Source organism: Macrobrachium rosenbergii, chromosome 36 (assembly GCF_040412425.1).
Source record: "Macrobrachium rosenbergii isolate ZJJX-2024 chromosome 36, ASM4041242v1, whole genome shotgun sequence".
Lineage (NCBI taxonomy): Eukaryota > Metazoa > Arthropoda > Malacostraca > Decapoda > Palaemonidae > Macrobrachium > Macrobrachium rosenbergii.
This window is the reverse complement of record NC_089776.1, coordinates 27865289-27882788: the sequence shown is the minus strand read 5'-3', so window position 1 is coordinate 27882788 and position 17500 is coordinate 27865289. Positions and strand designations below refer to the sequence as shown.

The 17500-nt window shown below is 34.7% G+C and overlaps 1 protein-coding gene across 1 annotated transcript in view; it reads left to right on the top strand.

Annotated features, from left to right (window-relative positions):
* The window catches only part of LOC136825035 (Kv channel-interacting protein 4-like), an 884172-nt gene that overhangs the window by 223166 nt on the left and 643506 nt on the right, over nucleotides 1–17500 (top strand). Inside the window, exon 2 of the mRNA XM_067081079.1 lies at nucleotides 1946–2530. Within this exon, the coding sequence (XP_066937180.1) occupies nucleotides 2266–2530 (265 nt within the window). The 5' untranslated portion in view covers nucleotides 1946–2265. The remainder of the gene's footprint in view (nucleotides 1–1945; nucleotides 2531–17500) is intronic.

The following is a 17500-nucleotide window of genomic DNA, read 5'->3' as shown; positions in this document are numbered from 1 at the left end:
AGGGGAAACTTTCACACACACGCTTACACACACACACATATATATAATTGTATATGTATGTACGTATGCATGTGTGTATATATATATATATATATATATATATATATATATATATATATATATATATATATATATATATATACTATATATATATATATATATTTATATATATATATATATGTGTGTGTGTTTATATTTACATATATTTATATATAGGCATGTATTTAAATATGTTTTATGTGTGTATATGCGTGCTTGTCAGTCTTCAGATTCTTAGCAACTATTCTGAGGTGCTTTTGCTACCCCATGCCACCCTCCAACTTCTGTGTGCCTACCACAGTAAGCTCACTATCAGGTACTTATTTCAGGGTTTAGTTCAACAGAAGCACAATTGAATTTTATTGAATTATTTAAAAATCGCTCCAGCCTTGCCAGTGATGGAACGCGTGACCTACTAGTGAGATGAGAGTAGTGCCACTTGACCATGTTTGACATTATAAATATATCCGTCAGCTAACGGATATTTACTATAAAAGGGATAGCTTCCCGAAATTAGCCCTGTTTATATGCTGTTTAAAGGATGAAATTGCGTGTTTTGCATCTGCGCAGTCGTATGGTAAGTGCGACTAAGTCCAATTCTGGTTGTACCAACGAACTTTGAAGCTACTCTAAATTCACCTTATGCGAATGTATTTCTTTTTCCTTCTGCATTTTGAGCAGGTGATAAATATCAGCATCTAATGCCTCCAATGCTTTTGGTCCTTGGATCTTCCTAGTACAAAGTAAATAAAACATCTCTTCATATATTTTCTACTGCTGTATCATGGGGATGAATATCCAAAACTGACATCCTGCCATCGCTAACTTGTCCTATTGCTAAATAACGAGACAAAAATCAGTGACTGCGTACTTCATGAACGAAAAAAAGTTAAAAATATAAGTGCATAAACATTTCGGCGACCAATCAGCATTCCGCCAATCACGATTAGCTTCTTTGATATAGGTTGTGGATATTTACCGTCTCACTAGACCCCCCTCCCTTCACCCGCAAAAAAAATAAGACACATAAGGGACATTATTTGTTATTATTAAATACTCGAAATTATTCCTTAACTGGTTTCCGTATCCACTATTGCTTGATTCGTTGATGATATTTTTAATTACTGACGTAATGTTGATACAAGTCCAAATAAAAGAACCTGGTGTAAATCTTATAAAAAAAAAAGCCTTCGCCAGTGCTGTCATTCATGTTGATATTTTTCATGATTCTATTGTACTCCTTCCGCATGAAATAGTCGACGTTCGACCTAGGTTTAATGCATCACATATTTTAGGCCTGTGTACTTGCAGAGCGGGTTTTTATGATCGAAACTTGAAACCAACTGCAGAGTGGGTGTGACCTTGCTAATTGCTTTTGACAAATCAAAGCTAATTTTGTTTCGATTGACAAAAATATTGGTATGTTATTTGGGATCCTTTGATGTCTGGCGCACGGATTTTTTTTTTTTTTTTTTTTTTTTGGTCGGTAGTCCCTCCCTGGTTTTAGCCAATATTATACGAGGCCCAGTTTGTCGTACCGAAATAGAACTCTGCGACCAAAACACGATCGTGAAAGTTCATTTTTCATGTGCTGTTCAAATTCATTTTGAGCGGATACATATGTAGGTTATTGCCTGGAGAGATTATAGTTTTTCTTTTGTCTTTTTTACTCTGTCTTTATTGACTAATGTTTTTATGTTTACGGTCTGGAACTTTAATAGTCGAAACTTTCTTTTTATACATACTTTTTTTTTATTTTACAGTGACATGCGCTTAATATTACCATCACATTCGTCGCGATTATTGAGCAATGAAACATCTTGCCCTATTCTCTACCTCCTTAACATAATTATGTACATTTCAATGAAATTTTGAGGCTTAGTGTTGATTTATATTTCATTTACAGCTTTCAGAACAATTATAACAGAAAATCGTAGACATTCTGTGTATAAAATGTGTCGTTGGGTGATATATCTGCTGAAGTTGGACCTACATTCTTTACGAAATGTAGCAGGGCCAAAGTGCGTGTGAGATGCTGCTTTCGTTGTAAGGGTTTTTAGACAGAACCGGCCGATCATGCACTGGTGCTCCTCGGGACTAGACACGGACGTGAGATTCGGTGTTGATCTTTAACGGAAAGGAAGTGTTATTGCATGATATATTTGTGACGGAAAAGAGGAAAGAAAAAAAAAAGAAGAGAGGATAATCACTGAAACAGCCCAAGTCATGTCCACTTACGAGCAAGGTTCAGGATCCGTGTATATCAATGAAGAAGATTACAACAATGAAGAGAAAGAGTACTTCGACGTCACACCCGAGAGGAGAAGAAGAAGAGGCACGTCCCATGACGTCACTGACTCCCCAGCATCGTCCCACAAGTCAGGCTCATCGCTCAAGTCCCGCGAGAGACAGCAGGGTTGGAGTTTGCATTCCTTGTACCACCGGCTGATGCGGACGTTTCACCGGGCATGGAAGGAAGTCAGATTTAGTGGTGAGTGTTTTGCAGTTTTATACATCATTTCTAACATGCTTAGAGCTTAAGATCTCTCGTTAGCTTAAGGATGGTAATTAATCATAACTCTTGCAGGGCTGGCATTGCCGTAATACTGGTAGTGCCCGAAGCTTCAGCCTTGTTTTATACCCATGTACGTATGGAGAACTTCGTCAAGTTGTATTAAGTCAACGGATGGAAACCGTTCATCAGAAAAAATGGAAAATTATGTTGGAATTTATACGAAATAAATATAAAATGTCTGCTTTTTAATGAAAGATATAAGATCAGAAATACCGTAGACTTCAGCACAGAAAATGGCACTTCGTTTGACCTTTCGAGAAATGAAATTTTAATAGAGTGGATTTACCCAGGCAGTGTTGTATTTTAGTGTTATGCATTACTTGGCTGTGGTTACAACTCATTTATAGGTCTTTACACCTTTTTGTGTAAGTTAATTCTTTACCAAGGTAAAAACAACTAAGCTAGATTAATCAAATGGAATGAATGTTATGAATAACCGTAGTGTAACTAAACATAAATTCTGAGGGCGTTGCTCCAAAGGGAGCTGCAAAATGCTATTCTTTTGAGTAAAAGTAATATGATTCTCTGCAAAAAAAAAAAAAATTGGAAATGTCACTAGTTCTAGAAAAGTCCTCACGTACCTTTCTTCTATTAAAAAGAAGGAAAACTGGATGATTCGTAAATACATTTAATGGAAAACTTTTATGCCATAAGGTTTCAAGTAGAAACTTCGTGAAGTCAGAAAAGTTGCAGAGTGTTCTGTTTCTCTCTTGATTATAACGATATTTTATTAAATTTCCGTAGCTCCATTGTTTTTTAGTCTCAAGTGAAAATGTAGCTTTCTTAAAATGATAGCTTGCAACTGACTAGTTTATGCCAAGCTTTCGTATTTGTATTTGATAAGGTATACTTTTTAATGAGAAGTTCGGTTTCATGAAAAAGTCTAACTCGATTATCTGCGCCCTATCGAAGAATGCGTGGCGAAGGGTGAAATAGCTACAGTATTTTCTGTTAACATGTAGTCAAAATGTCTCTTGGACTTGGATTTGCAATGTTCTTTATACACTGAACTAACTTTGTAAGGATCACGTACGTGGCAGCAACTTACAAGATGCTTTCGAAAATTCCTGAAATGAGAGAAGTTGCAGCTTCTTTCCTGTCAAACAAATAACAGTTTTATTTGTAACAGTCATTTCAAATGTGCAATAGAGTTACGAAATAATTTATCATTTTCCGAATTTCCTTCATTCGAAACTCGGGATTTCATAAATACGCAGTATCCACAGTAGTTACAGTGAGTCTGATAAGATTTCATGAAATGAGAGATGGTGCAGTGGCATCCTTCTCTGTAAGAACGTAATGAAGATGACTGAATTATCTTTAAACCTCAGCTTCATCGAAAAAACATCAAGAACATCTTTAGATACGAATGACTCAGTCGCCCGTCTTTTCAAGCATGTGGAAGAGATGGCATTGGATTAAAATTACCTGTGCTGCCATTCTTTTCACAGAAATTATCCAGACGCTTTGCTGTAAGAATGAGTAGTAAGCCTTTTCATAATGAAAAAATCAGACATGCAAACGCAATATGTCAGCTTCTTTAGTATATAACTCTAATGACTTAGCTGAAATGTATACATTTTTCCCAAAGTCCGGGTAAAATTTATAAGACTGACACCACCATTTACTTATGAAGGATGCAGCTGAGATTGCACTAGCTTGCTGCAATGCCTATAGGCGTACCTATTGGTTAAATAATTACATAAGAACGATCCAAGTATTACGTATTGCTTATTATACGTATTAGCTCTGTCTTTGAATAGTGAATGTTGGAATTAATTTTCTTTTATAGGGGTTATATTATGCGTATTATTTATCGCTACATACTGTATAGTGCTTAGTATTCATATAGCGAATAACAAGCAGAGTCTGACCACTTGTAATAGTGATTTTATTGCAACATCGTATGCTTGAATAATATAAAATTTGAATGTTTCTGACGTCTGAATACTAGTGGAACCGGTTATTAATAATGAATGACATTTCGTCTCGTAATACTGAACAGTTCCTATCATCTAAACACAGAAGTAAATAGAATTAAATTTCTCACTTACTGTTTATATTTTCAGGATCACGAGCATATTATTAGTAAAGGACTGTCATCAGAAATACCGAATTAGAATAAGGTACTCCTAAATGTCTTTTTCCGTCTTCATAGAGAAAAGATCCCTTGGTAGTATAGAACTGAAACATACATTGTTATCTTTGACAAGGACTTATACTTAATTCTGAAAAAATCTTAAGTGGTCATGCTTTATGATATTCATGGTGTATGGAAAGACGGCAGGTGTTATAACTGGAAGGGAAAACTAATCCTTGGATAATAGAATAGACGTTATCCAACGATTGGGATGATGTTCATGCGTTCATGAATCTAAACATCTTGAAATCTGGTATTATATGGAGTCGGCAGCAATCAAATTCTTAGCAGTAAATGAGGGGAAGTCTAAACATCTGTTAGTAGAAATGCTAGGTTTAGGTGATTATTCTGATTCCTTTACCGAGTACAAATATTTCCTATGAAAATATAGAAATGATACTAAGTAATATTAGCATTAATCGTAACTTTCGCTGATGATTCGCTCTGCTTTGTGATGTCATGTCTCTTAATATTAATTGGTGTTGTTTGTGGTGAAAGATATTTGTATTTGACGAAATTATCAGGTATCGGCGTCTGAATCTTCCGAATCCCTCAGAATATATTAGAATATACATATCGTCCTTCAGTTGGCGCTCAGCTTCGAAATATATAATTATCACTCCAGTTGGGAGTTGCATGTTTCATTACAGTTACTGTGATACTGGTATAGGCAGAAAGTGAAAATAAAAGCAAAGAAGGGAATTCATGGACTGTATTTAAAAAGACACATTGAGGATATCTTTGGTTTAAGATGCCATAAAAAAAAATCGAGAGCAAAGGAGTACTCAAAAGAGCCACAACTCAGAGAAGTGCGAACATTAATTACAGAAAAAAGAAAACGGATAGACGGCGAAATTGCAGCTCTTCTAGCACGAATGACATTTGGTTTTTACTCTTGTTCAGCAGCGTTACTATGGTGCTATTGTGCGTTCGTTTTAATCGTGGATTCCTCGAGATTCATTTAATGGTTGGGAGAGGAGAGCCGGTGGAATTCTACAGACTTTCATGATGCACATTACGAGTATGATCAGAGCTTTCGAGAAAATAGCTACTGAATAGGAATGGATAAATTATTATGGCGCACAAAGAGGTTCGAGATAATAGAGGCTTTTATTTATTTTTCAGCTTAATTGTTCCTTCCTTTTTTCTTTTTCTTTTTTTTGTTGATTCCAGTCATGTTACTAATTATTTCTTACACATATGGAAAATCTATATATTTAAAGGATTTGATGACGATGCGTATACGCGGACACCCTCGATGGTGTCAGCGTTAATTGATGGGAAATAATCTGTGTTGTTTCCAAAAATATGCATATAACAGAGGAAGGGCTTTGTTATTTGTCCAGAATAAACGTTGCAATTTTCATTATATTTCCCAACTATAAATGCCAGCCAAAGTTGACGCGGATGGACAGCATTTTAACGTGTGTGATGAATTTGCATGAAATATTAATTAAAAACACTAAGCTTTGATTAATCGTTAGGATATATTTCCGGCCATCATCACTGCATTCGATTTTATCTTATAACTAGCTATATAAAAACAAATCAGCTTTTCAAACAAATCATCTTTTACGCCCGTTTATGTATACGCACACGCAACAGACACACACACACACACACATATCAGCAATAAGTTACCAAACTTCACGTGACAAATGTATACGTAGACAACCACATGAGAGGTGAAAATTAAAGACCAGGTACCAAGCGTTTTCGTGGTTGTCTACGTACACACACACACACACATATACTGTATATATATACGGTGTGTGTATATATATATATATATATATATATATATATATATATATATATATATATATATATATATATATATATATATATATATATATATATATATATACATATACATACATACATACACGCCATTTCCTCAAAGAGATGGCTGGCTGCAGAGAAAAAACAACGCAATATTCCCTGCTGCATACATAGTTAAACACCCTGGGCTGGGCACTTCCCCAACACTAGCTGATTCTTACAACTGGGCAAATTGTTCATCAGCAGCTCGCCCAGCCACTTTGCCTTTAATTCTGTCTTGCACACATTCGTGCCAATCCTGGGTATTAAGGCCCTTCGTTTCCAATACCTCCTCCAAACAATCTATCTAGCACTTTTTAGGTTTTATCTCCCTCCTCCTAATGCTTCAGGATTACTTAACTTTATCACTAACCTGTTGTCTTAGGTTCTTTCCATATGACCTAACCTGAAAATGCAATGATCTGTCAGTTCGCCTGTGCTAACTTTTATACGACTTTATCTGTGTATTTTCACATTTCTCAACGTTTCTTGTCTTCATAAACTCCGTATATTATGCAAGCAATTCATCTTACCAGATTCAACCTTTTTTCTTTCATTCATATTTAACCTTCATACTTGACTTCTGTTATGGAGAGTGGGCTCAACAATCGCTTCATACATTTCTACCTTGGCTTCTGTAGGCACTCCAGCCTTCTGACTTCACAATCTTTTGCATTCACTTTTCTACCGTTCCTTCTATGCCTATTTCTTGACTGCCTTCTTAACCGATCGTGCAGTTATCCCTAATATTTACTTTCATATGGTAATGCAAATGAACCAGTTTTATTCTTCCCCTTACCAACATTCATCACCCTCTTCTTGGGTTTTCATTCGCATTCATAATCTTGCTCTCATCTTACTTTCAATTTTATCCTTATGCAAAACTGCTTAACCCTTTCACTAGTTTATGCAGTTTCTCTTTACTTACAATCAGCACTGAGTCATCTGCAAACATCTTGCATTCCATATTGCATTCTTGCCTTATTTTCTTATCTCATAACTTTTTTTTCCTATGTCAGAGCTCCTTTTGTGATTTCACACATCGCAGTATTCATAAAGATGTTAAAAGCACTGGCGACAGTGCACCCAAATCTCAGACCCCTTTTTGCACCAACCCAGTTACTCCCATCTACTGTCTTTAATTCTCATTAAAAATCCTACCATGCATCTTCCTTTCCACAGTAAGTATCATTATGTTGCAATAATTCTTACAATCTCCTTTGTCTCATTTATTCTTATCGCCTATTCCTTTTAACCATCCCCTCAACCAAACGCGCACACCTTGATCAGCTGCTAACCCTTTCACCACTGTACCTCACCATCTGACGTGTCAGTTAATCAACTCTTGGTTTCTTCTTTTCATCAACCTCTTAGTTACCCTTTAAAGTCCTCAGTCGTTACCTCCTCGAGAACTGTCGAGCTCTTAGTTACCCTTTTAAAGTCCTCTGTCGTTACCTCCTCGAGAACTGTCGAGCTCTTAGTTACCCTTTAAAGTCCTCAGGAGTTACATCATCGAGAACTGTCGAGCTCTTAGTTACCCTTTTAAAGTAATCAGTAGTTACCTCCTCGAGAACTGTCGAACTCATAGTTACCCTTTTAAAGTCCTCAGTAGTTACCTCCTCGAGAACTGTCGAGCTTGCATTTATCCCTTCCAGTCTTGCGCCATTGAAATTCCTCTCTTCTGTTATCCCTGTTAAATAAACCTTCAAAATACTTATTTTATTCAGTAGAAGGAACCTCTTCTATAATATCTTCTACATAGACTTGCCCTTTAATCTTTCTCTCTTCATTTACTTCCCCCGTAGGGGGATAGTGCCGTCATTACACCTCATGCGGTGAAATGTTGGCATTCCTTAAGGTTCTTTCCAGCGTTCCTTCGGCCCCTAGCTGCAACCCCTTTCATTCCTGTTACTATACCTCCGGTCATATTCTCTTTCCTCCATCTTACTTTCCACACTCTCCTAACAATTGTTTCATAATGCAACTGCGACGTTTTTCTCCTGTTACCTCCTTTAAAACCTCCTTTCAATATTCCTTTAAGCGCTGAATGGCCTCATAGGTCCAAGCGCTTGGCATTTGGCCTAAATCTTAAATTCCTTCCTTCTCCATTTACTTGATTTCTTTTTTCTCTCACTTTGTTCCTGAGTAACATTGTCCACCCTTATGTATATTTATCATTTATTCCATCTGCTGATTCTATGACTATATATATATATATATATATATATATATATATATATATATAGAGAGAGAGAGAGAGAGAGAGAGAGAGAGAGAGAGAGAGAGAGAGAGAGAAAGTGGATATACTGGGGAAAAATTTTAAGTTATTGCAGTACAGGAACTTTTAGGAGATACATCATATTTATACTTTACTACAAACAATTAGTTCACAGTATATTGCTAAATTTGTTTGCATTGCTATTAGTTGATACAGATCACAATAAACAAGCGAAATCAGAGTATAGAGTATTCTTGACATTGTGATGGGTATGTACTTGTAACATTTTTAGAAATAATATTAAAGAAATACTGTGGGGATTTGGAATGATGTCATTATAAAATTATATAAAAGTAATTATAAAATTGAAGGTACTATATGATCAAGAAAAATTATTCTCATAACGTTGCAGTTTTTCATACTCGTGTAAAACTTCAAGCTTAGAAATGGGGATATAAATGAAAAATTACCATTCTCCATTATTCAGAAAATTTACCCAGCCTCAGTATCCTGAAGGAAGTTTGTAATCCTCTGGGGTTGAATAATTACCTGTTTTCATATGATATGGTTCTTATTATAGTTTATTGTTAAGGTGAAGATATGAACTAGATATCACAAGAGCTTACAGCAAATCTATTGAGTTTAACTTCACGAAGAAAATAACGTAGCTAAGGAATTTTCCCTTCTTTGAGAAATGAAAGTATTATCCCTATCTTTAAATAAGGGAATTTTAGGAACTATTATCAAAAGTCCAAAATACCTTTGCTTTATAATCATACAATAATCCTGTTAGCTTTTTATTTTATCGCATGTGGAAATAATGCTCTCTCACTCTCTCTCTCTCTCTCTCTCTCTCTCTCTCTCTCTCTCTCTCTATATATATATATATATATATATATATATATATATATATATATATATATATATACACATATATATACATGTGTGTGTGTATGTAAAGATCATGTCGGTAGATGTGGGGCAGGGAAAGGCTTGCCACCAGAGATTTATTTTACCCGATCAATGAAACATGTATCTTATAGATAGTCGATTGATGTGAGTAGTAGTCAACGAGAGAAAATCATGGCTCATGCAAACCGACGCGTTAACACTCTGGAATCACTCCATGTAAAGAGAAAATGCATGTTTGTGTGTGTGTGTGTGTGTGTGTGTGTTAAGTTCAAGCTGGCGTTTATCTTTTTCTTCCGTTTGTAGTTCAAAGAGTAAAAATGCAGTCATTTGGAGAAAGCAGCATACAGAAGTTTTAGCGTAATTTTATTTACCTCTGTTCTCAAGAAACGATCAGGTTGTGTTTTCAGCGGAGGCTGAATGAAAGGGCAATGTTTTGGGGGATTTATAAAGAAACACGGGGTATGGTGGTTATGTTGCCCAGTCAGCGAGCTTGGATACCAAGCAGAGATGTAAAATCGATAAGTGCGTCTCTTGTCTTCTCAGACGTCCAATGGTTGTGAAAATGTTTGAAGTAATTCCTCACACTGCAAATCGAATGAGTTTTTCTTCCTTGATATTAAGGACTTGCAGGATGCAGAGGCGTCAGCGGTTCTGGTCATAATCTGATATTTTTGTGCCTGTTACTAAAAGCTTCCACTAGAGATGAAGGCCGTTTTTATCGCATGAGGGCCTTTTAATGGCAATATCTTGAACGTGGCAGATTGACCTCCTCTTCAATCGAATCATGGTTATTTCTACATATGTTGCTTGATGAGTTCCACACTTCACGTTGACAGGTATATTTATATATTAGTTTGGGGCTATAAGCAGCAAGTGTCATAAATGTGAGGTTTTCTTAGTTAATAAATGTCGTTGTGCTTCTACCAGAATTGACATTGGTAACTATAATTTGTTGCAACAATCTCTTACCTTTTGTGTATGTTGTTGCCATCTGCATGCGATAAACGATGCTATTATCAAAACCATCCTCAACGATGCTATTAGCAAAACCATCCTCAACGATGCTATTAGCAAAACCATTGTCTATGAGAAGCTGGGAGACACTCCAGTTACTCTTCTGCAGCGGCTCCACTACTGCAGTGGAAGACCACACAGTGTGGGCGCCGCTGGAGGACTCTTGGTATCCAGTAGGGCACCTGCTGGCAGCAATGAGGCAGTGCCCGGTCTCGGTGCCATCGATGCTTATATCCATTATGCCCACTACCAACCCCTCTCCTATAGGAAGCTCGAGAGAGCCGTCCAGTAAGATTGCTTCTCTTTCTCTCTGCCTTTCCCTTAGGCTCACATGTGAATTCGTTTTTACCTGTTTAATCTATTTCATTCGCAGGTCGATATTCGCGCGTGACAGAAGTGAAAGGGAAACCACTTAGCAATCACGGGAACTCATTGCTTGCGTCCGTTTTGATTTCATCTCTTCTGGAAATGAGGTTTCTTTTGTCTGCATTCGGAGACTGACTGCTCCTCCTCACCCGAGCTGCCCACGTCTTCTTTAAATTTAATTTTATTTATTAACTTTTTTTTGTGTGTTACCTTCCCAGTTGAATAAAATCTCTGTTTATGTCTTGTTCTGGCCTGTCTATTTCTCTTTTATCCCAATTTTAATTTTGAGAAATATAATTTTATGTTCTTCTTTTGTGCCAGGTCATTTATTATACTTACTCTATACTTTCACTTTACATTAATGTATATTTTGAAGTGTGTCGCTTATGGTTGTTTTTACATACCTTTACATCTACTGAACCATTATGGTTTCTTACTTTTTTTTTTGTGCCATTTAATTTTTAGACGTCTATCCTTGATGGTTGGAAATGCAATGAATTCTCGAAAACGCGACTAAACGTTTGTCACATCTTATGACTCTCTATTCATTCTTATATTTTGTGTGTGTAAAATATATATATATATATATATATATATATATATATATATATATATATATATATATATATATATATATGTTTGTGTGTGTGTTTGTATACATATAAATATATATATATATATATATATATATATATATATATTATATATATATATATATATATATATATATATATATATATATATATATATATATATACTGTATGTATATATAGACTAGAATTTTTCTAAATATTTTAAGCTTTCTTGCCCTCTTCTAAGTAAGTTAATTTTTGCTACTTCGCCACATGTCCTTCATTCGGCTTCGTTTCCCTCGTATTAGAGTCATAAGAGCAACATGTCTTCATATTTGTTTACTTGGGACCGAGAATAAACGAGAGAAATCGATTGTAATTTTTCCTAGCCGTATATGCAACGCAAAGTCGTTTATATTGGGTGATAGCACTGCCGATACCACGGGATAGCAAAGGGTCGGCCATAAATCTTGATAGGTTCGTGCAACGCGATATATCCTTCGCTCTACTCCGTTCTGGTTTGTAGCAGATGACAGTGCTGTGACTATGGGGACATTTAGTATATTTATATATATATATATATATATATATATATATATATATATATATATATATATATATATGTATATATATATATATATATATATATATATATATATATATATATATATATATATATATATAATGTATTTGCGACGTGCGTGTTCGAGTTTGCATGTGTGTGAGAGTTTGTGTGCAGTATTTATATGCACACATACATATTTTATACATGTATAAATATACAGTATATATATATATATATATATATATATATGTGTGTGTGTGTGTCTGTTTATCTATACATTTAATGAATGATACTATTTTAATTTTACTAAAAAAATAATACCTGCATATTTAACTAAAATTCTTGATCAATTTTAGTGTTATTTTCTCTAACATGTAAATTAATTTTAAGCAGCCGTTATAAAAAAGGGCAATATACTTGCATACTCACATTTCCATAAGCCGTTACTGAAGAATATATATATATATATATATATATATATATATATATATATATATATATATATATATATATATATATATAGTTTTCAGTACTTGATATTTTGTTTATTAAAATACATAAGAAATTTATGAACACAAATATCGTTTTATCAGAATATTTCTTTATACAATACCCATAAAACAAGATCATATATGGCATATAGATGAAATTCAATTTTTTTTTTCTTAGCCTTTTGTCCTGTGGGAGAACGTAAGAAAAGAATATTAAATCGTGTAAACAGCCAGAATTCCTTAAAGATGAACCACTATGGCTATATGGTATACACCGAGAATTCGGCTTTTTTAATGATTATAATAAACGGAGTCACTTAAAGCACAGAAAAATTATTCTATGCTGGATGATTTACGCTATGCCAATACGGGCAGAAGCGATTGTTGGTTTGATTGTGGTATTGTCATACCTGATATATATATATATATATATATATATATATATATATATATATATATATATATATATATATATATATATATATATATATATATACTGTATAATATATGTATATATATATATATATATATATATATATATATATATATATATATATATATATATATACTGTATAATATATGTATATATATATATATATATATATATATATATATATATATATATATATATATATATATGATTATTATCACTTTTACGTGATTCATTTATCACACATTACCACAGGTGAAAAATAAGAAACGGGGTGTAGGTCCTGACCGGTTTCGACTTTATTTCCAAGCCATTGACGAAGGACTGATACAGAGTGTGAGAAGTCACAAATATATATACTACAAGAACAGTACTGACGAACATACACAACCGTTATAGGCTCCATATCCCCACTCAGGCCGGTGTCGAGGTAGGGTGGCCTTTAAAACTCATTTGGCTAAAAATCACAATAGACTCTCAGGGGACATTGCTGATAAACAGACCATACCCACCTCAGATCCACACCTGACAGGTGTCATGGAGGCGGAGTTTGGAAACTCATTAACATTACTACCCTCGTACTGTGTTTACAAATATGATAATCCTATTTTCATATATCTCTACTGCCTACCTTAAAAAGTTTAAACAATTTACAAATTTCTTTTGATATTAAAGGATCAAGTTTATACATCCCTTGACTGATATTCAACTGGGAAGGGGCAAAAAGGATTGTATATTCTAATAATGCACTGGAAAGGAACATCATTGAATCTAGCTTCATAAAAGAAAGTTACAACCATAATATGAATATCAGTCAGGGATGTATAAACTTGATCCTTTAATATCAAAAGAAATTTGTAAATTGATTTTAAACTTTTAAGGTAGGCAGTAGAGATATATGAAAATGAAATTATCATATTTGTAAACACAGTCGAAGTCAGGTAATGTTAATGAGTTTCCAAAGCTCCATGACTTGTCAGGTGTGGATCTGAGGTGGGTATGGTCTGTTTATCAGCAATGTCCCCTGAGAGTCTATTGTGATTTTTAGCCAAATATTTAAAGGCCACCCCACCTGACACCGGCCTGATGGGGATATGGAGTCATAACGGCTGTGTATGTTCGTTACTGTTCTTGTAGTATATATATTTGTGACTTCTCACACTCTGTATCAGTCCTTCGTCAATGGCTTGAAATAAAGTCGAAACCGGTCAGACCTACATATATTTATATTTTTCACCTGTGGTAATGTGTATATATATATATATATATATATATTATATATATATATATATATATATATATATATATATATATATATATATATATATATATATATATATATATATATATATAGTTTGTATGCATATATACACATATTACATACTAAAACACGATGCGTTTCAAGCATTTTGTATTTTCTTGTCTATTAATAGCTTATGTTCAGTAGATGAGAAAGCTAATTGATTATTAAATATGTTGTCTCATGTTATCATTATAAATGTACATTACATAAGAAACTAACCATGCGACTTGTCAAAAATCCTGTATCATCATATTAATTAATGATTTCTTGTTGGGTCGTTAGGTTATATCAAAATGTAATAAAAAAGTGAAGCATGAAGAGTAATATTAGAGAACAGAAGCCACGTCGCATACCTCGAAAGCATTGAGTGTAAGTGTAATTAAACACAGGAAATTAAATATACCTCCATTATTTTTTCTTTGCGTTACAAAATATGAAACTCGAAATTGTTCGCGAGCCTTATTTTTTTCCGTTGCATTTTCTGATTGTACTATTTTTTCCATTCTTTTTCTAGCATTATTATTTATTCTTTTTTACTTTTCCTTCAATTTTTATACTTGTTTGGTTGTTACTCTTTCTTAACTGATACACCTTCATTCTTATCATCCATTTTAAACTATTTATCGACAAACCTAATAGAAAAGATTTGTTTCATTTCTCTAATCGTTTATTTTAGTACTTATTACTGGTGCTGTAATATTCTCCGGCAAAGAGCAATAGTAGGGGAACTGAATATGTCGTACGGTCATCATAAGGCACAGCGATGAAATGGTTATGGGGAAATTAGGGGTTTTGTCTACAGTTAACTGTTATAATAAAAAGCAGCGGAATATAAATTCACATTTTTTCCTAATCCTCGTTAATATTAGACAAGCTGTACAGTTAACAAAGACACAAGGACCAGTGTTGAAAGAAAAAACTGGAACATGTTTCGGATAAAGAATTTTTCTAGCATGAAATGTGTCGTTTTCTGAATTTGCTCGGCAATTATAGAAACCATGACATTAGATCTAAAAACTGTATTAAGAAGGGAATTTTAGAAGTACAGTTTTAGAAACAGCTGTGGAAAGCATAGCTGTTATTTACTGCTGGTTAACTCTGCATATTTCATAAAAAAATAATAGAGATAAAACAGTTATCTTTGTGTGCGCATAAGAGAGAGAGAGAGAGAGAGAGAGAGAGAGAGAGAGAGATAAGCTTTTTTATGACTGCAGGAATGATAAGCGTGCGAGGTTCCTCTCCGTGATGAAAAAGATATGATGCATAAATGATCCTTATCGATAAACAACAGTCTATTTAGGCGAGTCCATTAAAAGCTGTGTATTAGATGCGTTGGGGTGATGAAAACGCCTTAGCCCAATTAGAACCATCATGTGATAAGTGAATGTACACATTACCCTTATTAAGAATGACAGGGATTACGTCTTCGTGTGATGTATGGTTTCTAATATCGGCACACCATCAGGTATAAGGGAATGTTTGAGCTTTCAAAATTTTTTCATTATTATTATTATTATTATTATTATTATTATTATTATTATTATTATTATTATTATTATTATTTGTTTTGATGGGGTTCAGAGACGCTACATGAGGTAGAATTATATGTGCTCTTTAGATTTTATTTCTTTTATTTCTTTTTTTTTTAAAGCGAGCATTGTTCTACATTCCAAGGAGTAAGCGATCTCTGTGTTTTCTGTATTTATAAAATTATCATTTAATTTTTTATTCGTTTTGGAGGGCGATGGAGTGGAGAGCGGGACGGGGGCGGGGGTGGCAGGCTACATTTCAGGAGTAGAAAATCTCAAAGTGCTATTGATATTTACGCATATCCAATAGCTTCTTCTCTTCCGCAACTAGTTGCTATCGCCTCGACAGGTGGGGTCCCTCTTGGAATTCGAGATCCAAGATTAAAACCTGTGGAAAATGCATTAATACTAATCATCACTCAGTTTTCCACCTAATTGATAAGAGACTTTTGGGTGTAAAGGCAACTTGCTGTCAACTGGAAATATTTAAGTATAAAAGGCGTGAAAGCCAACAGCAAAACTCCATCTAAATCGTAAGTTGAGAGATTTGGGGAAGCGCGGAGCAGAAAGTGAAGCTTAATATGTTTTTCAAAAGGAATTGTTTTGCATGAAGTCGCATATATATTGGTGCGCTTTAAACTGCGTCCGTGTGTGTGTGTGTTTTTCCCTTTTCAGTTTTGCTTTTGAGTTGGGAGTGCATAGTAGGGACGCGTAGGCAATCCTGAATGCAAACATCTTCTTAGGTGTTATTTATATTTTTGTTCTTTTTTGGAGTTCCTCGTTGGACGAGTCGGTAGAGTTCTCGGGTAGCACTCTGCTAGGCCCGAGTTCGAGTCTCCGACCGGCCAATGATGAATTAGAGGAATTAATTTCTGGTGATAGAAATTCATTTCTCTCTATAATGTGATTCGGATTCCACAATAAGCTGTAGGTCCCGTTGCCAGGTAACCAATTGGTTCTTAGCCACGTAAAATAAGTCTAATCCTTCGGGCCAGCCCTAGGAGAGCTGTTAATTAGCTCAGTGGTCTGGTTAAACTAAGGTATACTTGATCTTTTTTGGGTGGACGGAAGGGGCTTGGGGAGTACAAGACGTTTTTATTTACTTATTTATGTTAATTATTTTTTGGTACGGGAAAGGATCCAAGCGGCGTTCCTGTAGGTAGACACTGTCTTGATACTATTTGTGTTTGGTATTTCTTATTCGTTTTTCTATTTGATGTTTAGATTTTGTTTTTACACTATTTATTCCTTTTCTTCTGCGAGATGTTTACAATTTTTATTTTCATGGGCTTTCAAAGGGACATTCCTCTAGAAAGAAACTCTGTACTGTTGAGAGGTGTATGTGACTAATTTCTTAAGATTTTATTTTGTTGCAGGGGAGGGCAACTCTCAGTGTTTTTTGGAAGGTGGGGGTTCGGGGGTGGGCGGGGGGGGGGGAGGCAGTTTGCGGACGAAGAAACCCCCCAAACCCGTCGTTCGAGGAGTTACGTTGGCACTTCACTTGAGGATAGGCTTACGGGTACAT